Source organism: Ipomoea triloba, chromosome 8 (assembly GCF_003576645.1).
Source record: "Ipomoea triloba cultivar NCNSP0323 chromosome 8, ASM357664v1".
Lineage (NCBI taxonomy): Eukaryota > Viridiplantae > Streptophyta > Magnoliopsida > Solanales > Convolvulaceae > Ipomoea > Ipomoea triloba.
In genome coordinates this window covers 15,629,626-15,648,198 of record NC_044923.1, presented here as the reverse complement: position 1 = coordinate 15,648,198, position 18,573 = coordinate 15,629,626, and the positions used below count along the sequence as shown (strand labels likewise).

Here is an 18,573-nt window from a genome sequence, read left to right as displayed (position 1 = left end):
CACGAATGAGAAAATGGCTGAACTGATTGGTGAAAGCTTGGGTAGTTTTATCAAGGCTGATGTTTCCCATTTCGATGGCACCTGGAATGCTTTTATCAGGATCAGGGTTAGCATCGACATCCATAAACCTCTGAAGAAGGTGGTTAGGGTCAAGCTGGCAAATGGTGAGAGTCTAAACTTGGAGTGCAAATATGAACGGCTCCCCACTTTCTGCTTCATCTGTGGAAAGATTGGTCATGCTGAGAAGTACTTGCCCCAACAATTTGATATTGACGATGACACATTCGTGAAACCGTATGGTCCAGAGCTTCGAGCAATGGGTCGACGTCCTCAGACCCTGAGCAACCGTTGGCTTCTACCCTAGTTCCCTACCCAGTTCATGTTACCCTCAGATGAGTTCACCGGAGAACAAACGGAGATGGAGGATGGTACGCGCAGTACGAGGTACGAGGTTGGGCACGGACAAACATCACATACTTCGTTTAGTACAGCGGTTAATACCCAGCATGTTGAAGGTGATGAGAATTTCAGCCCAGAGGCATTAAATGTTATGGCAGGAAACTTAAATGCTCCTGAGGACACAACTCAGCCTAGCATTCCAACTCATATGTCAGTCCTTGACATTCTGATGATGGACCAGACACGTAAGAGAACAGCCCAAGAGTTGGATGGGCCTGATCCATTTCTTTCAGCCCAAGCCGTTTCCATGAATGTTGATCCAAATATCGCACCAGAGGCGGGTCCTGGAGTCCAGGCCCACCTAGAACAATGAATATCTTGGTATGGAACTGTCGCGGGCTCGGCAATCCCGCAACAGTTCAAGTGTTGGTGGATTTAGTCCACACTAAAAAGCCAAGTGTTATTTTCCTTATTGAAACTTTTGTTGGAAAGAATAAACTAGAACCCATCAAGAGGAAGTTGGGTTTTGAAGGTTTTTTTGTGGTTAGCAATAGAGGGCACAGTGGAGGCCTGGCATGCTTATGGCGTTTGGGCCCTTTGGTCTCTATTTCTAGTTACTCAAATTGGCACGTTGACATGATTATCACAGACAACGCAAGCAGAGGGAGTTGGCGTCTAACGGGTTTCTACGGTGAACCAGATAGGCGGAATCGGGCAACTGGTTGGAATCTATTGAAGACCCTCTCAACACAGAACAACCTATCATGGGTGGTACTTGGCGATTTCAACGATATTCTCCACTAGAGTGAGAAAAGAGGTGGGAATCCACAACCTACTTGGTTGATTGAGGGCTTTCGAGATGCAGTATCCAGTAGTGGCCTTTCCGATTTCCCCCTTCAAGGTCACCAATTTACCTGGGAGAAATCTCGTGGGAAACCGGATTGGATTGAAGCCAAGTTAGACAGAGTGCTGGTGTCTGACTCGTGGAAAGACAAGTTCAAAGATGCAGAGGCTCATACCATTATTTCTTCTAAGAGCGACCACCTCCCAATTCTGCTCAAGGTGGTGGTGAGTATTCCCCAATGGTATCCCCAACGGTTTAAGTTTGAAAATTTATGGCTCTAGGAGGCAGTTTGCCGTGAGGTAGTGATAGATAGCTGGGAGGCTTCTAGAGGTTTGGATTTGTTGGTTCGAATTGAACGATGCAATGAAGCTGTGTGGAAATGGGGGAAAGTGTTCACAAAGAACTTCAGGCGTAAGATTGATTTCTGGTCTCGGCGGATGGAATCTCTGAAGAGGAGGACTGATCACCAAGGCTGCATGCTATTTAAGGAAGCCCAATACCATCACTTAAAAGCCCTGGAACATCAAAACGCGTACTGGAGGCATAGATCCAAAGAATTCTGGTTAAAGGGAGGGGATCAAAATACAACCTTTTTCCATAATGCAGTTCGCAGGAGGCGTCAAAACAATCAAATTCTCAGACTTAAAGACGATAATGGGGAATGGTGTGACAGAGGTACATCTCTCAATAATCTTATGCTTAAATATTTCTCTGATATGTTTGACTATGAGCAAGATGTCCAAGGTCCTATTCTTGAGAATCTGGGGTCTGTTTTGTCCCAAGCTCAGAATGAGTGTCTTACTAGTACCTTTACCACGGAGGAGATAAAGAGGGCTTTGTTTGATATGAAACCGGATAAGTCGCCGGGTCCGGATGGCTTATCCCCTGGGTTTTTTCAGCAATATTGGGATATTCTTGGTAGAGATGTTGTGAATTTCTGTGAAACATTTAGGCAAACCAAATCACTTCCTCCTGGGGCTAACAACACTCACATTGTTTTGATTCCCAAAGTGGCTAAGCCTACTTCCATGACTGAGTTAAGACCCATTGCCCTCTGCAATGTGCTGTATAAAATCTTATCAAAGGCCTTAGCTAACAGAATAAAGCCACTGCTAAACTGCCTTGTCTCTGAATCTCAGTGTGCCTTCGTCCCAGGAAGGCTCATATCTGACAATTTACTCCTTGCTTATGAAATCCAACACTATTTGAAAAGAAAATCCCAGGGAAATAATGGCATGATGGGGCTCAAATTGGATATGAGCAAGGCCTATGATAGGGTCAATTGGAGCTTGGTGGAAGGGATTTTATCTAAATTGGGTTTCTCAGCCGACTTTGTTGCTATGGTTTCGGGATGCATTAGATCTGTCCATTATAACCTGCTGCTTGAAGGTCGTGAAATAGGCAGCTTTATTCCTAAGAGAGGCCTCAGGCAGGGTGATCCCTTATCCCCATACCTGTTTATTCTAATGATGGAGTGTCTTAGCAGGTTGATTTCTAAAGAGATTCATCATGGTTCTCTGCATGGGGTTACTATCTCTAGGGGGGCTCCGGTTATTTCCCACTTAATATTCGCCGATGATTGCTTTCTCTTCTGCCGTGCAAATTCTTTGGAAGCTGGTTTACTGAAGGAGATCTTAAAAGAATTTTCTGCAGCTTCTGGTCAGTCAATCAATCTGACCAAATCATCCCTAATTTTTAGCAAGAATGTGGACTCCCTGTCTAGAACTGTGGTATCTGAAATTCTGGGCATCTCAGAGGGCTGTATGCAGGGTAAATATTTGGGGCTACCTTCTCTGGTGGGTAGAAGAAAAACCGAGATCCTTGGATTTATCAAAGACAAAGTGCTAGGGAGGATCAAGAGTTGGAATAACAGGTTTCTTTCACGGGCTAGGAGGGAAATCCTAATAAAAAATGTCCTACAGGCTATTCCAACTTATGCCATGAGCATTTTCCTTTTACCCCATTTCATTTGTCATAAGATTGAGCTGGCTTTAAATAAATTTTGGTGGAAAGGGCAGTCTGAGGATGGGAAAGGCATCAACTGGAAACGATGGGACGAGCTGTGCAAGCCTAAAGCTTTTGGAGGAATGGGGTTTCAAAGTTTGAGGGCGTTCAATATGGCTCTTCTAGGCAAACAGGCCTGGAGATTTATCCATTATCCTAATTTTCTTGTCTCAAGGGTTTTCAAAGCCAAGTATTTTAAGGACTCATCGTTTTTTGATACTAAACTGGGTGGGAACCCGTCTTTTGTTTGGAGAAGCATTCTCGAATCTCAATCACTTATCAAAAGAAATTGCTCTTAGAGGTTTGGGGATGGCAGAAATATAAATGTCTGGAAGGATCCATGGCTCCCAAACAAGTCTTCTCCCTTTGTCTCAACTCCTATGCCAGACTACCTTGCCGAGGCAAAAGTTCATTCTCTTCTTACTTTGCAGGGCAATAACTGGGACAAGGAACTTCTTGATGATATTTTTGAGCCGGCAGACACTGTCCAAATCATGAGTATTCCAATCCCCATTGGAAACCATCAAGACAGATTAATTTGGAACCATGATGATAAAGGGTCTTACACTGTGAAGAGTGCTTATAGAGTTATATGTGGAGAGCTTGCTGATATTCACCGGCTTCCGTAGACTGCAATATGGAAGTTACCAATTCCACCCAAGATCAAGACTTTTGTTTGGCAGGTCTGTAGAAACATCCTCCCCACAACAGATAACCTCTTGATCAAGCGAGTGCCGGTTAATCCTTTGTGTGTTTTCTGCTCTAATCATACGGAGTCCATATCTCATATCTTATTGTATTGTGATTTCGCGAAGGCATGCTGGAAGGCCATTAACGCGAACCATTTCCCGGACAGTCTGCCCCCCCCCCCCCATGTGTGGATTCAGCAGCTTCTTGGATCATCTAACTCTTCTTCTTGCAGTCTTATCTTAACCGTCGCATGGTACATCTGGTTCGAGCGCAACAAGAGGATCTGGAATGGAATCAAATCTTCTTTCTCATCTATTCTTGAGGAAGCCAGGTTGTACTTCTTAGCTTGGCAACAGCTTAATGTCCTACATCCCCATTTAGCTTCACGGCAACAGGATCCTAGGCGGGAGAGACCAGCTCTTGGTTGGCTTAAGATCAATACGGATGCAGCGATGAATACTACTTCCAATATGTCTGGGTTTGGTTTTATTGCTAGAGATTCTGATGGTCTGTTCGTTGCGGCAAAGTACTTATCATGTTCCGGAATCTTTCAACCCAGAGTGACAGAGGCTCTAGCTGTCAGAGAGGCACTCATTTGGGCTAAAGACAAAGGTTTTGATGCTGTTTGCTTGGAGTCTGATGCTCAAGTCGTCATACAGGGTCTAGGGAATTCAAACTCTAATACTTATTTTGACCTTGTTCTCATGGATATTCATAAATTAACTAGTTCTTTCCTAAATATTAGCTTTATGTTCGTTAAGCGATCCGCGAATTCGGCAGCCCACCGCTTAGCAAGGGAGGCCGTTTTCAATGCTGATTGTAGGGAGTGGACTTCTTCCCCTCCTTCTTTTATCTCTGATGTTATTTTGGCTGAGGCCGTTTGATTTTTAATGAATCGCAGTTTCTCTTCAAAAAAAAAAAAAAAAATATAGCGACAGAATTGAAATCCGTCGCTAAATAAAATAAACCCTAGGTATATAAGTATTTTAATTCCATTTCCAGGCTTGTTAAGGATTTCTTTTAGTTACAGCCGCTCCTCTCTCTCTCGCTTCAAAGTGTAGTCGGGCGACCTTAGCACGCCGCTGATGAGGGACTACGGTGTCAGTTGCGGCGGCGGCGTAGCAGCGGCAGATTCGTCGGTCTCCTTCTTGTGGTGGCCGGAGTTGCAGCGGATCGTCGTGGTGGCGGCGTAGCAGCGGCAGATTCGTCGGTCTCCTTCTCTCTCTCCTCCTCGTCCTCGTCCAGTAGATTTAAGGCGAAGCGTGGGAGGCGTTGCCAGCCAGTTGCGACGAGCTATTGCAGCGGATCCAGCAGATTGCCTCCTCGTCCAGCAGATCCAGCAGATTGAAGGCGTGGTGGCGGCGTTGCAGCGGATTGACGGCAGTCCTAGGCGGTGGCGTAGGCGCGTCCCGGCGGTGGCAGCGGCAGGTTCTTCTTCTTCTTGTCGATTTAGTGTTTTTGGTCTTTGATATTTGAGTAGTAAAATCATGGTTAAATGGTTGTTGTTTTATAGCCTACTTGAGAACAGTATAACGAAGATTAAAATGGTTACCAGTTTAGTAAGCCACTTGTGAATACTACAATAATGGTTACTGGTTAGCAAGCTATTTGTGAATAATACTAAAATGATGGTTAAAACTTAAATGGCTACTGGTTCGTAAGTAAATGGTTACATATGTATGGCTAGAGCTATCAAAACGGGTCCAACCCATCGGGTTGGGCCCGTTTACCCGTGTATTAGGACGGGTTAGGTCGGAGAAATCCCAACCCGTCCCGTATTCGACTCGGCCCGTTTAGCCCGTATTTGATACGGGCTGAACCCCACGGGTTACCCGGCACGTGCATATATATATATAGATTTTTATTCTGGTGAGAACAATTCTTTAGGTGTGGATGTGAGGACAAATCTAAACCATTGATCTGCAAGATCTGATGGATGAGAAATCAAGTAAAAAATGAGCGGGATCATTTTCATAAATATTACAAAATTTTGTTTATTTCAACCGTTAGATCTACTAGATCAATGGTTTGGATTTGTCCTTACGTTCTCACATGGTCCTTACGTTCTCACATGGGACATGGTTCTCACCTGATTAAGAACCTCTCACCTAATTAAGGACCTTAATCAGGTGAGAACCATGTCCCATGTGAGAACGTAAGGACAAATCCAAACCATTGATCTAGTAGATCTAACGGTTGAAATAAACAAAATTTTGTAATATTTATGAAAATAATCCTGCTCATTTTTTACTTGATTTCTCATCCATCAGATCTTGCAGATCAATGGTTTAGATTTGTCCTCACATCCACACCTAAAGAATTGTTCTCACTAGAATAAAAATCTATATATATATATATACATTAAAAAAAAATTTAGGTATAATATAAATAGCAAAATCCTAATTCCTAAACGGCTAAACGCCTAAACCAGTAAGCCGAAGGGCATAACGCAAAATCCCTTTCCCTATCTGACTGCTGCGGCCTGCGAAGTTGCGAAGTGCGAACGGCGACTCCGACCAGCTGCTCGGACGACGGCGACAAGCCCTCAGCCGCTCAGCGACCGCGAGCAGCGACGGGCGACGAGCCCTCCCCTCCGCGACCAGCGACCGGCGACCGGCGACCAGCCCTCCCCTCCGCGACCAGCGACCGGCGACCGGCGACCAGCCCTCCCCTCCGCGACTGCGACCAGCGACCAGCCCTCTCCGAGCCTCCGCCTCCGCGACCACGAGTCCACGACCACTGACCAGCCGACTGTGTTCTGCTTCTGGAATCTGGACCTCTGGTAATTTTTTTAAATTTCTATTATTATTGATTTATTGTTAATGTCTTAACTCTTAATGAATAATTGAATATGAATATATGATTTTCAGATTTGTTTGTGATTTGTGAATATTGTTTATGATTTGTGAATATTGTCTAGTGAACACTGAACACACACAGAGTGTTGTCATATACTTTAGTTGTGGCTTTTGGGTGTCTTTAAATGTTTAAAATGGTGATTAAGGAGTTAAGCATATTTTATATTTAGCAGTCATCAGTTAGAGGGCAAATTTTAATTAAAATTTGAACTTTTTGCAGTAATTCCAGTAAAATGACATCTCCTACTCCTAGTGTGAATTATAGTGGTAGTGCTACCGGTATTAATGCTGAATTTGATTTCGATTCTGAAATGCCTAGTTCTCGACAACCTGAACCTAAATCTCCTTCTATCCAAGAAATTGAACAACCTAATTCTGAAGAACCTAAGCCTAAAAGAGCTAAATCCACTACTTATGATGTTTGGAAGTCATTTACTAAAATTGGAATGGTTGATGGTAAAGAAAGGGCTAGGTGTAATGGTTGTCAGAAGGAATATACTATTGGTGGCATTAAGTATGGAACATCTTCTTTGCTACGTCATATTCCTAAATGTGTTGCTCTTCCTAAGTATCATAATGTTGGGACAATGATGTTAGATGCACAAGGAAACTTGAGGTCTAGGCAACTTGATCACAAACGTTTGCGGGAGGTTATGGCAATGGCTGTAATTGAACATAACCTCCCATATTCTTTTGTGGAATATAGAAGAGTTAGAGAGATGCTTTCAATTTGTAATCCGGATGTGAAGGAGTATACAAGAAATACTGCAATGAATGATGTATGGAATTTATATCTTGATAAGAAAATGGAGTTAAAATAGCAGTTGAGTAGGCTTCCTAACAGGATTTGTTTAACTTTTGATTGTTGGACTGCATATACTGTTGAAGGTTACATTTGTATTACTGCTCACTTTGTGGATAGGAATTGGAAGTTAAATAGTAAGATTCTTGCATTTTGCAAAATGGAACCTCCACACACTGGACAAGAGTTAGCAGGGACAGCTTTTTTTAATCAAGTTTTTGTTTTTTTTTTTGTTTTTTTTTTGTTTTTTTTTTTAAGTTTAGAGATCTAATTGTTATTTCGTGTATAATTAAGGGCATATTTGACCATTTGTCATTAAAATTATTATTTATGTTAAAACTACTTTTATTTGAAAAATAAGATTTAAAACTATCACAGTTTTAGTAATGATTACTTAAAATATTTATTATACCATGAATCATAGTCTACTTTTACGGTACACTAAACTAATACTCAGTATATTCGTTTTCAACTTAAGTTCAATTTTTTTAAAATAACATTTGGATATAATATTTTATTGCACTTCTAAGTTGTAAGTTGTAACACCGCTCTTGAGTTGCCTCAGTTTTGAGTTTTGACGCCAGAAAAATCAGAGCGGGAGCCGCAGCAGAGCTGATACGTGAGAATGGCGGAATCAATACCCTTCAAAAACCTCCATACTAGAGAATATCAAGGCCACAAGAAGAAGGTACTGAGTTCTGTTTCTTCATTGTCATTTACACATATATCCCTCTTTCAGAAACCCTAATTTTTATGCGTTCGATTTGTTTAAATACTTAAAACGTTGTCTTTCACTTCTTCTTCTTCTTCTTCTTTTTTTTTTTTTTTTTTTTTTGGGTTCTCTTTTTCCTATGTTTTTGTGAAATAAAAAAGGTTCATTCAGTAGCATGGAATTGCACTGGCACGAAACTAGCCTCGGGCTCCGTTGATCAAACTGCTCGAATATGGCATATTGAGCCCCATGGTCATGTAAGCTTCCTCACATATTTCATTCCTTTTAATACATCTCTCTACTTGTTTAGTACCTAAAATATTGTTTGATTAATGGTGTTGTCAAGTTTAGTTCGTCAAATCAACAACATATTTTCGTATTCATGAACTTTTCATTCTTGTGAACTTTCATTTGAGATTATAAAAAAATCCAAGTTTTTCTGTTATATATGCAGTTCTGCTAAATACATCTGTTTTATTTATCTCGTAAATTTGGCTAAACTCATTATCTACCTTGATCTTGTTTATAAAAGGAGAAATGCTTTTATTTGATCAAAATATCTGGAAGTTTATTGTACTATACAATTTTATTCAGTTTAGTTTCCATGCCCTAATTTTTGTCAAATTGGTCCTTGTACTTTTGGAATGGATAAAATTAATGACAAAAGCTAACAATGTTAACCCAAGTCATTAACCAATGCTTTCATGTAAATGACGTAGCATTCACTTTTGAAACTCTATTAACGTGGCATTGCCATATTAGCTTTTATAAAAAAAATAAATTATACTAGACTATAATTAACAAATAAAAGAAGAAAAATGTTTCTTCTTAATCTGGTCATGATTTCTCAGGCATTGGGTTTTCTAGCTAGAACTAGGGCTAGGGCAAGAGCCTCATTGATTCGAAGTTTAAATCACCATTTTCACTTTACCTATGGCTTTGGGTATGGAGTAGCCTTAAATCTCCAGGCCAGCTGTACCACCCAATTGAGGGCCTACAATCCAGCGAGGGGATTAGTCACTCCGACGGTGGAAACCCTGTGCTACACCTAAAAAAAGAGTATGCACATCATCAGGATTCAGGCCTCTATAGAAACTTCATGATGGGAAGGCTTTGAACAAAGTTTAAATATGAAGACCTTCATAAAGCCTGCATATTGGAAAACATGCCTCTTTCTTCTTTCCCTTCTCTTTTTGATAGTCTACTCTCAAGATTTATCCATTTTTTCTTTTTAAATTTTGTTTTAAATGGAAACAGGCTTGATTGGAGAATCTGCAATTATGCACCTTCAATGAAGGTGAAAGGTGGGTTCACTTGGTGTCTTTTGTGGATGATTTGTAGAGGTGGTGGTGGATGAGCTGAAGGGGTGGTAACATTGAGAGAAGGGGTTTTCCTATTTTTATTTTATTGTACTTTAGTTTTTATAAAAAGTAAAAATATAGAAAAGTTGACAATGCAATAGATATTGACATATCATCACCAACATGTTTGCATTGTTAATTTAATGCCTTAGGTTAATCTGGTTAGTCTATTATATTCTAACTACATTAAGTTCAAAAGTATAGACACCAAATTTGGCAACATTGAGGGAATGGGCTTTCCTATTTTAATTTTAATTTAATTTAATTTATATAGATATTAAGCATCTATTAAAAGCTGTAATGGCTATAGATCTTGACATGTTAGTGCTATGTAACTAACAACGTTTGCATTGCTAATTGCCTGGGTTAATGTGGCAAGTCTTTGCAAATAATTTTTTCAATTTCAGAAGTATAGAGGACCAAATTGACCAAACTACAAATACAAAGACTAAATTGAGTTAAACTGTATAGTATATAGACTTTTTAGAGATACTTTTGCCCTTTTATTTCAATATTCAAGTGGTAAAGTTAAGTCCTTTGATTGGAGCCCTAATCTTAGTCTTATTTATATTTAAATATCCATCTGGTAAAGCTTAATCTTTTGACTATGTTGGATTTTTAGAAGTCATATAAGCCACACCTGCAATGACATTAGAGTTACAAAACATGTTTCTATTTTGTTTGTACTAAGAAGTGTTTTATATTTAATTTAATTTTTTCTTTTTCATTCCTTCTTTGAATACCTATAAACAGAATTGCTAGTTGCATTAGAATTGTTTGATTCAAAGGAGAATTGGTGAATTGGAAACCAAATAATTTTTGCTTTCATTTTTGTTTCTCTTATCTGAAATTTGAATTGTACATTAATTGATTGTTTTTGGGTGAACTATATTGGCTTTGTAATTTACAACAGCCATGTAACATTAGACTTTATTCACCAAAAAACTGGTGATTATCATCATGTTATGTTTTTTGGTATTTAAGGTGTAAAACAAGCACTATAAAATATAAGTTTTCATGAATGGTGTAGTATATAGCTGGGGGGCTTCTATCAAGTACCTTTTCTAGCTACTTGAAGTAATTTTGCAGGGAAAGGCAAAAGATATTGAACTAAAAGGCCATACAGACAGTGTGGACCAATTATGTTGGGACCCCAAGCATGCTGAGTTGATTGCAACAGCATCGGGTGACAAGACAGTTCGATTGTGGGATGCTCGCAGTAAGTTTATGTTCTACTACTTGCCCCATCTAGGTGTCACTTTAAGAGATGGAGAACTTGTCTTAAATTTATTTTTAGAGGGTTATGTGGTTTGAAAATTAGGGGCAACTGATTTCAGGTTTGTAATGAGCTTATCATCTCATAAAAGAGAACTAAAATCAACAGATATTTATATTAACTGATACATGAGAACACTTGTAGTTCATTCTCCAGAGTAAAATCAACTGTTCTGATGTGGGCAGAGATATTGTGTGAGATGCTCACACATACTTGCTTTGTGATTGGCAGGTGGCAAATGCTCACAGCAAGTTGAATTAAGTGGGGAGAATATCAATATCACTTATAAACCTGATGGGACTCATATAGCTGTTGGCAACAGGGTAATGCTTTTACTAAATCATGTCTTCAGTTCATTACTTGTGATCTTTCTCACATTTGCTTCTGCTGTCAAATAGCTTGCCTTTCACACGCACACACACACACATATCCATTAATGCTTTTATAGTTTTATCTGTACATGTATAATTGAAAAAAATACCCCATACACAACCAGCTTATCTGTTTAGCAACTTCCTGGTTCATTTATGATATGTGGCAGGAAGATGAACTGACAATATTGGATGTTCGCAAGTTTAAGGCTATGCATAAGCGGAAGTTCAACTATGAGGTAATAATTTTCTTGCGTCTTGCAGAAATTTCTTAAAAGCTGATTACAGATTAGCTGAAAGATTTATTTGATTTTGTTGATTCTTAAACGCTGATTACAGATAATTGCAAAATTTATTTGATTTTGTTGATAAAGGTTTTGTAAAGAGGCTAAAAGCTTGAGCTTATTTTGCTGAGTTAGCACTTGAATTACTTAAATCTCTGAATTTTGGATGTTCATGGCACTGATTTAGTGTGCTCATTTGCACAACACATCTTTTCCTTCATCTTGTGATTTAGAGAACAAAAGTAAGGTATACTCTTTTAGGACTTCGTGAATCATGGATTCCTCACATGGCATCAATGTATTGCTCTTATTGTGTGGCAAAAAAAATGCACTTCCTTTCTTGCTTGTTATATTAGTCGCCCTCAAGAAATTCTTGATTGGAGTAATCTTCTTTGGTATTTCATTTTTTTTTTCCTGGTGTCAGGTAAATGAGATTGCATGGAATATGACCGGAGATATGTTCTTTCTGACTACTGGGAATGGTGAGAGCAAATCATCAATCAAGGCAATTAGTTTTTTTTGGCGTTAGTGCAAGAAGGGGTTTGCTCATAAATCCATAATTGCTAATGTCAAACTGTTAACCATTAACCTAGAACTTACTCTGTTTTACCCTTATCTTTAGGAACGGTGGAGGTTCTATCATATCCTTCTCTGCGCCCTGTTGACACACTTATGGCTCACACTGCTGGTTGTTATTGCATTGCAATTGACCCACTTGGAAGGTTTGTCTAATATATTTATTCTCTTCAGAGTGGGATTTTCTTCTCCTTATTTCTGGTTGGAAATGCTTGTACTGTTAAAATGCCAATCAATACTTGTTACTATTTTAAACAGATATTTTGCTGTTGGAAGTGCTGATTCCTTAGTCAGCCTTTGGGATATTAAGGAAATGCTCTGTGTTCGAACATTTACAAAACTTGAGTGAGTTGTTCAAAACAAATGGTTCAACTTGTTATGTCCATCTAGGCATGGCGTCTGATGATCTACTTGTTCTTATACTCAGATGGCCAGTTAGGACAATAAGTTTCAATCATACGGGAGAATACATTGCCTCTGCAAGTGAGGATTTGTTCATAGATATAGTAAGTACTTTCGAATCATCTTGTACCCTTTCTGGTGTTGGACACACTTTTAAAAATTTCTAGTTACTCAATAATCTTGAGCACCTTCAATAATGATGCTTCCTATTTTTAACAGTCAAATGTCCAGACTGGGCGGTCAGTTCACCAGATTCCCTGTCGTGCTGCAATGAACAGTGTGGAGTGGAACCCAAAGTTAAACTTGCTTGCTCATGCTGGAGATGATAAAAACAAGTATCAAGCTGATGAAGGTTTGCACCCTGCAAGATTATCTCACATACTAAATTTAAATCTCTAATCCTGTTTGTAATCTCTGATTTACTTTCGTACTATTTCAGGTGTGTTTCGTATATTCGGCTTTGAGAGTGCATAACACCTACAAAACAAGCAAAGTTCCTTTGCCCGTCATAATTAGTGGTGGGTACACAGAAGGCTATTTGTTTGCTGTTTGCAAGTGCTATTACTGCTAATTGCGACATATTGACATGTCACAAAAATGTGAAAGGAATACTTTTTTTATTAATGTAAAACGATGCACACAAAATGCTTTGAGTGAGTGCATATAACACTGACAAAACAAGCAAAGTGCCCATCATAATTAGCGGTGGGGTACTTGAAAATGCACACTTTGCAAGTGCTATTTCTACTGCTAATTGCGAATATTAACATGCCACAAAAATGTGAAAGGTATACTTTTTTATTAATGTAAAAAGATGTCTGAGACAATCAACTCTAGGTGCAATTGAATTAACACAAGTAGTGTTACTTTGGGCTTATTAAGCAGTGCTCATAATTTGTTGCTCAAATATAAACACAGCTTGCAATAATCATCCACCCATTTGAAAGATTGATGTTTTTTGGCATCGAATCGAACATGTGACTTTCAATCTAGAAATAGTTTTGCTTTTGTATCTCGCATAGATGTAATGCGACATTGCCCCCTTTGCGTGTCCTATTCACAGGAACAATCTATTCCCATGGTTGATAGATATTCCATCTAAAAAAACAAAAATTACAAAGGAACAACTCTAATATAAATGGCTTAAAGATGATAGAAATCTATATTTACCTTGAACGAATGAATGATTTCATTTCAATGCTCCAAAAAGTTGACCTGCAAAGCAAACAAGGCCAACAGTTACTGCATACTGAGAGCACCAAGTGAGAGGCCTCCACACTGGAACTCTTCATCCTCTTCCCAATCTGAAGAGGCTCTTTAGACAGATCAAAGCTCAGCTCCTGAATACACCTCGTCACTCTCCCTCTGCAACTGCCTCGACATCTTCCAGAACCTGCAAAGCTTCAATTGCACAAGAAAAGCAATGAAAAGTGAAGTGCAGGCGGACACGCGTCTCCCGAATAGGAAGTGAACAATATGGTGAAGAAAAAGGCGTGAGTTGGAAGATCTCGCGTCTGATGAAATCCAGCCTCCTCTCGTTGCCAAATCTTGACAAGTAAGAGGTGGCCTGGACTTCGCGAGATCTCCATTAATGGATGGTGCTGAATTGCACAACAGATTGTGATCTGCTTCTTCTGCTGATGCTCTTCGTCGACTGGGATTTCCACGACGACATGCGCATCTTTCATTTCTGCCATATCGTAGTAGATGAAGCTGAAAATTTAAAACTAAAACTTTAAATAATAGCGAGAAATTAAAAAAAAAAAAAACTGTAGATGAAAGAGCAAGTAAAATGGTAAGCGTGAGGAAATCAGAGAGTTTGTTACATTTGATTGCTTCGTTGTAGGAAATGGAAATGTTTTCCTCCACATATTTAAACTCAATTTCGTAAGGGTTATAACGGTTAGATTGACAATTTGACAGTTTCTTCTTTGCGACTTTTGTTTAATTTAATGCTGAAGTGATCCAGATGTATTTTTTTTTTGAGAAAAAGTGTCAAATTAGCCCCCTAAGTCGGATGGATAGTGCAATTAGGCCCCCTAACTAAAAACAAGTTCCATTCAAGCCCCCTAAACCGGCAAAAAAGTGCAATTGAGTCCTAAATGACTCGTTTATCAGGTCAAATTTAGTTAGGGGGCTAAATTGTACTATCCACCCAGCTTAGGGGCTAATTTGACACTTTTTTATTTTTTATTTTACTTTTCAAAACAAATATTTTTATTTATTTAGTTCAAAAAAAATATTTTTATTTATTAAAAATATTATTTATTATAAATAAAAAAAATTAAAAAACAACCACCGATCATTTAATAATTTGGTCCTATTGTCAAATTAATTTGTAGAATTCGTCCCCAAGTGTTGGCCATGCACATTTTTCGTTCCTAAGTTATAATTGATGTTGCACTTTTTGACCCTTTATTAATAAAATATTAGGGACGAAATTTACAATTTTAGTATAACTCACGGACGAAAAGTGAACATAACCAACACTCATGGACGAATTCTATGTTGGCATTGCATTTTTCGTTCTTTTGTGTTCACTTCTCCTTTAGAGACAAAAAGTATAATTTTATATTTTTTGTTTTTTTTTAAATAATTATTTTTAAATTATTTAAAATAATTTTACAAAACTTTTTTAATAATATAAAAACATTTATTTAAATAATGTTTTAAAAAAAAGTCGGCAGTCCCCAGCTGGGATTGCCGACTCTTTTTCTTTTTAAATATTTAAAAATTATTTATAGAATACAAATTAATTTGACATTATGACCAAATGTGATACAAATTACAAAGTTTTGTACTTAATTTCAGTCCAAGGAGTAGTAACCTGATAAACAAGTCATTTAGGACTCAATTGCACTTTTTTACCGGTTTAGGGGCTTGAATGGAACTTTTTTCAGTTAGGGGGCCTAATTGCACTATCCATCCCACTTAGGGGGCCAATTTGACACTTTTCCCTTTTTTTTTTTTTTAAATAGAATTAATACAACTTTTAGTTGTTCGTCTATTTTTTTTTTAATTATTAACTAGTATTTTCACCCGTGAAATGCACGAAATGGATTTGTTATAATATATTAAGAATATTTGGATTGATATATAATTATATAAATTATAACATCAAATATTATATAGTGCAATTAAAGATATGTTTTGGATCGGTTATGTTTTCTGATGTTATCCTTATTTGAATTCCAGCAAATAATTGGTTAATTAATAGCTAATGTGTAGATGTACGCATGCGGTGCTGGAACTTTAGAGATTTTATATATCATTTTTTAGGATTTTTATAAATTGGGCAAATATGCTCGTTCTCTAGGGATAAAAACTTTGGTTCCTTCATGTGTCCCATTAACTATTCTTACTTCAAGAATGTGATCTGCTAATCTTGTGATGATGAGTCGCGTACTGTGATAAACACCAAGAGAATGGTCTATCTTCCGCAATAACATAACAGGTGCACCGACCTTTAATTAATGTCAATGAATGATTAAGAAAATCATACAATCTCAAACTATTTAAGAATTTTGGAGTATGTACTTCTAATAGATTTTCACCGTCTGGTTCTGCCTTACACAAAGATTTACAAGTTAAATATGTTCGTCCTTTTGCAATATTCATGTCGCACATGTACTGATTAATTTGATCAATGACATCTAAAGTCGGCGAGCGGATCACTGACCTTCCAACTGCGACTCATCAAGCGTGTCATATCTTGAGCTTGAAATTTTAAAAAATTTCACTTTTAATGTAATCAAAGCATTGAGTCATAACAATATTGACACTGAAATTTTAATTTTATAATCTACATGTATATATTCTGTGATTTTTTCCAATGTAAAACATATTGATTTTACCAATCACTAAATTTCAAAATGTTTCAGATTTCCAAGTATATATAAGTAAAACTCACATCTAAAACCTAATTTTTTTGTCAATATTTCATACATATAAAGCAAGTCTCTGACTATTGTGAGAAGTTAGTAAACTTGAATCTAACATATAACATAAAGCATTGTGTGATAGTGGTAGTAACTTTGAGTTAAGACCATTCAAGCATATAAGCTTGTTTCGAGCTTGTTTCTATGCTCTCAAAATTCAAATCATCATAATGGCATCAGACATTAAACAAAAATATATCAGAATGTATGAATCATATATCTAAATTGTTAATCCAAACTTCACTTCAGATTACCAAATGGAGTGTATGACTTTTTGGAATGATGCTCATCCAAACTGTTGAAATGCGATGTCCATATATAACCTTTGATTGGCAGACTACTCATGCTTCATATTTCATCAAAGTATCCGTTTTTTATGATATTATGATTTATAACATATAAGAATCGGCAAATAAACTATAGTATGAGTCTTCCTTGCATTCAACAAATATCACAAAAATTCAATGTTCTAAAATAAGTGTATAAATGCAATATGTAGATAATTTGCATTGCATTATATATCATTAATTTAATTACTTGTCGGTTAGTTATTGCAAGATCTTAAGGTACACTTTTATTTTGATATTCAGTAAGTATAACTATATTAGAGAAAAATTCAACTGGGAGTAATAGGATAATCAGTTGAGTGATTGTTGGTTGACCGTAGAGGGTTGATATTCTCTGGACAAATAACTGTTGGAAAAAATAGCATAAAATGACATTTTAGTGGCTATATTATGGTACAAATATATGTGGAGTCCACTTTTGATTTGAGTCGGGTCAAAGTGGATTCAGGTTCTTAGTAGTTAGACAAAAAGATTGATATATTGTGCGCCGACACCTGCATGCACGAATGTCGTTTAGAAAATTGGCTGGCCTTGGGGGTTGAGTTATGCCATAATTTAATATTGAATTGTACTACGAATATATTTTAATGTAGAATTGTATTACTATATTTTACAATATTATGCAAACCTTAATAATATATGAGTGTGTTTTGGGCGGAAATTTAAAGTTGAGGATAGACTTGCAGCCGAGTATACGTGAAAGGACAATTTTGCTTTCAGATTTAACGCCCTTTTGACAGCAAACTTAACTGATGATCATAAGTGGTAATTTTTTTAAACTAGAAGGACGTCTAGTGGTCGACGAGGAACCACACCTGGTAAATCGCTAATACTCGGAGGACCATTGGAGGTATTAACTCTAAATCTTTGTATGCAACAACTATTCAAAATTTGCATTATTTATATGTGTTATTTATATAGAGCAACTTTCGTGTATGTTCCTTTGAATTCTTTATATGTAGAACTCTTCAAAATTTGCATTCCTTATATGCAACAAAAGCTGTTTATGAGGGAAAAGAACAGAAGCTGTCATAAAAAAATTATGAAAATCATTGTCTTTAGCGTGCGCCTATCAGGCGTGTGCAGTTCACTCGCTTTTGTGCGCAACACGCACAAATATTCCCACTTTTTTTTTTCCTTTTTTCTTCTTCTCATCGCTCTTCCATATCATCACTTCTCTCATTCATGTCATAGAAAAAACCCACAATTGTTATCTATTCATCCATTAGTATGACATAAATCTCTCATCTTGATCATTTGCAATACATTTCCACTTGGTAAATAGATTTTTTTGAAGGAAAAATCATAACTCTATATCATAGGGAAGAAATGTTGAACACAAAAGGGAATAGTAGACATCCAAATAGAAGAATCAATATGAGAATCTGTCGCTCTCGCAAGATACGTGCAGTAAAGAAGAAAAGAAAGAGCATTTTTCATTTTCCATATTTGAAAATGATTTTTGTGACAAGCCCATAATAATTTTGATAAATTTTCAATTTATTTTTCTTTCAGATAGGCTGATTTTTATTTTTCACAATACAGCAAGCGGAATTAACACTATCACTATTTATTGAATAATATTAGGGGTTGTTTGGTTTATGGGTTAGATACAATCTGAACATTATTTGGTTGACAACTTTTTAAAACATAGACATAAAATTTGATTACCCCTATAATTAAAAAACTTATTACTTAATTTAAATAAA

At 37.3% G+C, this 18,573-nt stretch overlaps 2 protein-coding genes and 1 pseudogene across 5 annotated transcripts; 2 read left to right on the top strand and 1 right to left on the bottom strand.

Annotated features, from left to right (window-relative positions):
- The first annotated feature begins 418 nt into the window (after positions 1-418).
- LOC116027009 lies at positions 419-4,821 on the top strand. Its single transcript, XM_031268438.1, has 6 exons — positions 419-740; positions 1,049-1,113; positions 1,204-1,467; positions 1,525-3,437; positions 3,564-3,872; positions 4,170-4,821. Exons 1-6 carry the CDS (start codon positions 419-421, stop codon positions 4,819-4,821), a joined length of 3,525 nt encoding a protein of 1,174 aa, XP_031124298.1.
- Positions 4,822-6,363: 1,542 nt separating this feature from the next.
- LOC116027290 (THO complex subunit 3) lies at positions 6,364-13,330 on the top strand. Of its 4 annotated transcripts, none has more exons than XM_031268823.1 (12): positions 6,364-6,719; positions 8,191-8,285; positions 8,471-8,566; positions 10,760-10,889; positions 11,178-11,269; positions 11,488-11,556; positions 12,026-12,083; positions 12,224-12,323; positions 12,436-12,522; positions 12,605-12,683; positions 12,799-12,931; positions 13,019-13,330. In XM_031268823.1, exons 2-12 carry the CDS (start codon positions 8,223-8,225, stop codon positions 13,051-13,053), a joined length of 942 nt encoding a protein of 313 aa, XP_031124683.1. In that variant the 5' UTR covers positions 6,364-6,719; positions 8,191-8,222; the 3' UTR covers positions 13,054-13,330. The 4 variants fall into 4 exon arrangements, with proteins under 4 accessions (XP_031124683.1, XP_031124678.1, XP_031124682.1 ...); XM_031268818.1 differs by having other exon boundaries at positions 8,182-8,285; XM_031268822.1 differs by having other exon boundaries at positions 8,170-8,285.
- A 34-nt stretch (positions 13,331-13,364) lies between these two features.
- LOC116027008 lies at positions 13,365-14,390 on the bottom strand (annotated as a pseudogene).
- Between the last annotated feature and the right edge of the window lie 4,183 nt (positions 14,391-18,573).